This window comes from Solanum pennellii, chromosome 11 (assembly GCF_001406875.1).
Source record: "Solanum pennellii chromosome 11, SPENNV200".
In the NCBI taxonomy this organism is placed as follows: domain Eukaryota; kingdom Viridiplantae; phylum Streptophyta; class Magnoliopsida; order Solanales; family Solanaceae; genus Solanum; species Solanum pennellii.
The window spans coordinates 46804430-46810756 of record NC_028647.1 but is presented as its reverse complement, the minus strand read 5'-3'; the positions used below and the strand labels follow the sequence as shown (position 1 = coordinate 46810756).

Sequence of the window (6327 nt, the reverse complement as noted above, 5' to 3'; positions counted from 1 at the left end):
TTCATTTTTTAAAATTGACTTAATTATTTCATTTTCAAGACTACTTTTAGAATGTTATTCCAATTTTACATTTCATTAGTTAATATTGGAATTCGTTTTTAATTAGATATTTAGTTATTTTAATTATAAATTTAACAATAATTAATAAGGATAAATATATAAATTATGTTCAGTTTATATCTTAATTTTCTTTTCTTAAAGGGTGTGAAACACTTCAACAATTTAATAAATTTGAAATGGAGTTAGTAATATATATTAAGGAAAGAATAGTTTTTAGAGAATAAAATAAAAATTATATTAAATTGATTGTCTGAATTTTTTTTTATATATTTGAAAAATAAAATAGAGTTAAAAAGGTTTGAAATGCCCAAGTACATTATCATCCACCAAAACAAATATGTGACTCACGTCAACACAGATCCACAATCATATTTTGTGTTTTTAGATCATCACTGAAGAAGTATTAATTAATTCCTTTAGGAGAACATAAATGTCTGTACAGGATAAAATAAATAAATAAATAATCACTCTATTCTATAACAGTTGTCTGATTTTTATGAAATTATAAATAAAAAGATAATTTACTATTTCATCTATTACTGATTATTTGTCTCATTTTTTAAACAAATTAGAAAGGGATAAAATGTTTCACTTATTTAACTACTTTGAAAAGAAAAGAACTTTTTTGAAAATTTTTAATTTTTAATTTATCAACTTCATAATTAATGACGTAAAATGGTAAATTCAATAATCACTATATCAATAATTATTTTTCTTAATACATGTGTCAACTCAAAAAGTGGACAGATAACTAGGGACAGAAGAAATATATTATCTTTCGAATATAATAACAATAATATCTTGAAAAATGGAACAAGAAAATAACTGTAATTAGTGATGAAGGTAATTTAGGAACTAAAGTGTAAAATTATTCATTAATTTCATTAAGTAGACAAGTCTTTTTGTTTAATAATAATTATTCACTATTAAATTGACATATCCCTTAACAAAAAATAAATAATATGTAATATTATTATATTATTCTTTGACTTTGATAAATATAATACTTTGAAAAATTATGGTAGAGGACAAATAATATTATTATTTAATAGCAAGGCTAAAATAGATCCAGAATGAATATTTTTTTATGTTATTTTATAATTTAAAATATTATTTTATTCTTTTAACTTTAATATCTTTTAACTAAAAAATAGAAGTTTATTTTAAAATACTTTTATCTTTTTAAATTTAATATATTTTAACTAAGAAATAAAAAAAAAAATTATTTTAAAATAAAAAAATCTTATAATTTTTAAAATCCTTTTGGCCATTTAACCCCTCCCAAAGGTAAATATCTATTTAGTTTTAGTAAGTGATTAGATAGAGAGGAATAGTATGGTGTATAAACTATTATTAGACATAGGGACAACTTGCGGAAAAAAGTAGAAAGAAAATTTTCAAAGCTAGCAATTTTAGGATGATTAGGGGGGGATTATGATAATGATTGTACTAAGTAGATACAACTATAATGGGAAAATTTTTAATTAATTATGGTGTACTCTATAAGAAGAGAGAAAAAATTTGAATAAAATGAAGTTGTTATTTGTAGAAAGTAAGAGAGGACATGTGTGCAGGTATACAGGCATTGAAATATCAATTTTGTAATAAATTTTCCATTTAATGCTTTCACCTACACTGCGCTTATTTTGAGAAGATGTAGTTTTGAAGCATTTAATGGCCCCCATTTCTCCCTCTCTTTCACCACAGGCCACCGATAACTTTGACAACAAAGGGCTAAAAAAAATGTCATCATCTGTTAACTTTTTGGTTCTCAGCTACAAATTTTGTTTAATTGTACTGATAATGAGAGTATTGTAATAATTTGGTATTAGTTTTTTTGGTGTGTTTGATGAATCAAATGAGCTAGTATGGAGAAGGAGGAGTGGTATTTTGGTTCTATAAAGGTGGAAGGAAGCAATGAATTTTTGATTGTGTGGTTTGTTTAATTGTTTAATTTGTGTAATGGGATTTTTATACAAGTGGTGTGTGGTAATGTGGAAATGTAGATACTTTGTAAGAGCTTTTATGTTTATTGTGATATTTTCAAAAGTATCAGGGTTTGGTTCAATGTCTTCCATTGCTATTTCCTATGGTGAATATGGTTCTGTTTTTTGTGGGTTGAAGTCAGATGGATCTCATTTGGTAAGCTGTTATGGCTCTACATCTTCTATAATATATTCAACTCCAGCTCATTTCCCTTTTATTGGTCTTACTGCTGGAAATGGCTTTGTATGTGGACTTCTGATGGATTCTTATCAGCCTTATTGTTGGGGGAAAAGTAATTTTGTACAAATGGGGGTGCCTCAGCCTATGATCAAAGGGTCTCAGTATTTGGAAATATCTGCAGGTGAAAATCATTTGTGTGGACTAAGGCAACCTTTAATGGGGAAGCATAGGAACACTTCACTTGTTGATTGTTGGGGTTATAATATGACTACAAATAATGACTTTGAAGGTCAGATCCACTCTATTTCAGCTGGTTCTGAGTTTAATTGTGCTTTGTTTTCTGTTAATAAAAGTGTTTTATGTTGGGGGGATGAAACTAGTAGTCAGGTTATTACCCTAGCACCAAAAGATTTGAGATTTATTAAGATTGCAGCTGGGGGATATCATGTTTGTGGGATTCTAGAAGGGGTGAATTCTCAAGTGTATTGCTGGGGTAGGAGCATGAATCTTGAAGAAGAATTCTCTGTTGCTCAACTTAATGTTGAATTGGCTGCCCCTAGTGATCCGATTATATCGGTTGTTGGTGGTAAGTTTCATGCTTGTGGGATTAGGAGCTATGACCGTCATGTCGTTTGTTGGGGTTATAGGGTTGAGAAAAGCACACCACCTCCTAGTGGAGTTAGGTTTTATGAGATAGCAGCTGGTGACTACTTTAGTTGTGGTATCCTGGCGGAAATTTCACTTTTGCCTGTTTGTTGGGGGTTTGGTTTTCCCTCATCGCTACCACTCGCTGTTTCTCCTGGAGTCTGCAAGCCTAGACCCTGTGCGTCTGGCTTCTATGAGTTTAACAATGGAACTACAACTTGCAAGTCTCCTGATTCTCGCATTTGCCTTCCCTGCACCAATGGCTGTCCTGCTGAAATGTATCAACAGGTTGAATGCAGTTCATCTAGGGACAGTCAGTGTACGTATAATTGTTCTAGTTGTACCTCTGTTGACTGCATTAACAACTGTTCTACTGCTGTTTCTGGAAAGAAGAACGCGAAATTTTGGTCACTCCAGTTACCAGTAATTGTTGCTGAGGTTGCATTTGCTGTATTCTTGGTGAGTGTTGTATCTCTGACTTCGATCGTATATGTTCGCTACAAATTAAGGAACTGTAGATGTTCAGGGAGAAGTCCTAGTCCTAGGAAGAACGGTTCTTTCCCAAAGGAAATTGCTAAAGATAGGGCTGATTTGGATGATCTTAAGATAAGGAGAGCTCAGATGTTTACGTATGAAGATCTTGAGAGAGCAACTGAGGGATTCAAAGAAGAATCACAAGTTGGAAAGGGTAGCTTTTCGTGTGTGTTCAAGGGCGTTTTGAAGGACGGTACTGTGGTCGCTGTTAAGAGGGCTATAATGTCATCTGACATGAAGAAGAATTCAAAGGAATTCCACACTGAGCTCGACTTGCTGTCCAGGTTAAATCATGCTCATTTGCTCAATTTGCTAGGTTATTGTGAAGAGGGTGGAGAGAGACTGCTAGTTTATGAGTACATGGCTAATGGCTCGTTACACGAACATCTACACGGGAAAAAGAAGGAGCAATTGGATTGGATAAGAAGGGTAACCATTGCAGTTCAAGCTGCTCGGGGAATCGAATATTTGCATGGTTATGCATGTCCACCCGTGATTCACAGAGACATCAAGTCCTCAAACATCCTTATAGATGAAGAACACAATGCTCGAGTAGCTGATTTTGGGCTTTCCTTGCTTGGACCGGCTAATAGCAGTTCCCCATTAGCAGAGTTACCAGCAGGGACACTTGGGTACCTTGATCCCGAGTACTACAGACTACATTATCTTACAACCAAATCTGATGTCTATAGCTTTGGTGTTTTGCTTTTGGAAATTCTCAGTGGTCGTAAAGCCATTGACATGCAATACGACGAAGGGAACATAGTGGAATGGGCAGTCCCTTTAATCAAAGCTGGTGATATAGAAGCAATACTAGATCCAGTTTTGAAACCACCTTCTGATGCTGAAGCTCTTAGAAGAATCGCTAATATAGCCAGCAAATGCGTGAGGATGAGAGGGAAGGAAAGGCCGTCAATGGATAAAGTAACGACAGCTTTGGAGAGAGCACTTGCTCAATTGATGGGTAGTCCAAGCAATGATCAACCTATCTTACCAACAGAGGTTGTTCTAGGAAGCAGTAGAATGCACAAGAAGTCGTCATCAAATCGATCAACCTCGGAAACAACAGATGTTGCAGAAACTGAGGATCAGAGGTATGTCGAATTCAGAGCTCCTTCTTGGATTACGTTCCCAAGTGTAGCATCATCTCAGAGGAGAAAGTCTTCAGTATCGGACGCAGATGTTGAAGCAAAAAATTTAGAAAGTAGGAACTGTGGAAATGGAACTGATGGATTGAGAAGTTTGGAAGAAGAAATTGGACCAGCTTCTCCTCATGAACATTTGTTCTTGAAACACAACTTCTAATTAACATAACACTAAAAAGGAAATGCTATGCATGTTGATGCTTAATTATTTTGTTAGTGGAAGAAATGTATACAAGTAAAAGGGAAATGTTGATAAATGTGATCAAGAATTCTCCACTCAAGCTTTAGCTAGATGTTTGATCCTGTAATTGTAAGTTCAATCTTTCTTCTTCTTCTTTTTATGCATTCAATTCTGATTATTTTGAGGTTTTCTTGGTAAACTAGACTTCATCATATCGTATGAGTGATACGAAAAACTAATACATGAATAACTTGTTCCTATTCAACTACCAAATGACCCCTTAGATGTACCGGTGCCAAATCAACTCAAACATGTCCAATGTGCGTGGGTGGAGCGAGCCTTCTGTTAGGAGTTCATCCAAATTCCATCGACGAAAAATATTACTATGTAAATAAATACATATTGTAGATGTTGAGTCCATCGGTAAGTTCATTTGTTTAGTTCTTCAAATTTTGAACCCTTTATGAAAAATCCAATCCTCACTCTGCCACTAGCACTGTGTATGATATTTTTATGAGTTTGGATCATGATGCGTTCGTTGAGTTGACCCTATGAATCAATCGGATCAGAGTAATGTAACCAAATACAAACAAGCAATATATAGGAATATATATATATATGAGGAATTTTTAAAATTTACTATAATTTGGGTTTTATATAATTTTAATATTTACCATTCAAGCAACTATAAGGCAAAATGGTCCGTGTATACAAATATACAAATTAAAAAAGGTACATAAAACTATATTCATTCCACTTGCATTCATTTACCATTACTAATCAAATATCAATTGTTACGAAATTATATCATTTGATAATTAGAACTGACATACACTAAAAAAAGAAATGCATTACAGATGTAATTTAATAGAAAAGCTCAAAACTTGAAATAAAATCTAAAACAATTAAATACAGGACAAAGATTAGATCTTGAAGTTTAAGAATAAAAAATTTCCCTTCAACTTTAACACATAAAAAAGCAATCAACAAACATAGAGGATAAAAGGGAAGAAGAAGCAAGACTTACAGGGAAAAATTAAAGAATTAAATACTTGGGCGAGTCCCCTTTAATTAATAATTACTTCCTTTATTATGTTCTTGAATTATTACCTTCTATAACAATAAATAGATATATCATGTATGCTTATTTTATTAAAGACATAATACATAAATATGAATTTTATCTTGGTTTCAGTAACTTTGAATGTGCACAAGTAGACAGTTAAACTTGTATAAATAGGTTCTGTCAGTCCACCAAACAATACTAAGGAATATGTTAGAGAGGAAATACATTCCATTACCCATTGAACAAACAATCCTGATTCAGCTATACTTATTTTATGAAACTCCATTCAATTGAATCATATGCTTTCCTTAAGTCAACCTTCATGACACACCTAGGGGATAAACCTTTCCTAGTATACCATTCGACACTTCATGACTAAATAGAATATTGTTGTTAGGAACCAACAACTCTCTAACAATAAGTCTGTAAATTTTCAATCACAAGGCAAAAATAGGAATAACACTTAAACTAAATTTACTAATACAGATAATTAGAATAAGTTATACAAATAGTTAGTAGACAATACTTCT

The 6327-nt window shown here is 32.6% G+C and overlaps 1 protein-coding gene across 1 annotated transcript; it reads left to right on the top strand.

The window, feature by feature from the left end:
* Nucleotides 1–1598: 1598 nt before the first annotated feature.
* LOC107004998 (serine/threonine-protein kinase-like protein ACR4) lies at nucleotides 1599–4915 on the top strand. Its single transcript, XM_015203447.2, has one exon. It carries the CDS (start codon nucleotides 2023–2025, stop codon nucleotides 4708–4710), a length of 2688 nt encoding a protein of 895 aa, XP_015058933.1. The 5' UTR covers nucleotides 1599–2022; the 3' UTR covers nucleotides 4711–4915.
* Nucleotides 4916–6327: the final 1412 nt, after the last annotated feature.

Excerpts from the sequence above, each read along its gene's own strand:
- LOC107004998 (XM_015203447.2), top strand. The coding sequence starts at position 2,023 with ATGGGATTTTTATACAAGTGGTGTGTGGTAATGTGGAAATGTAGATAC.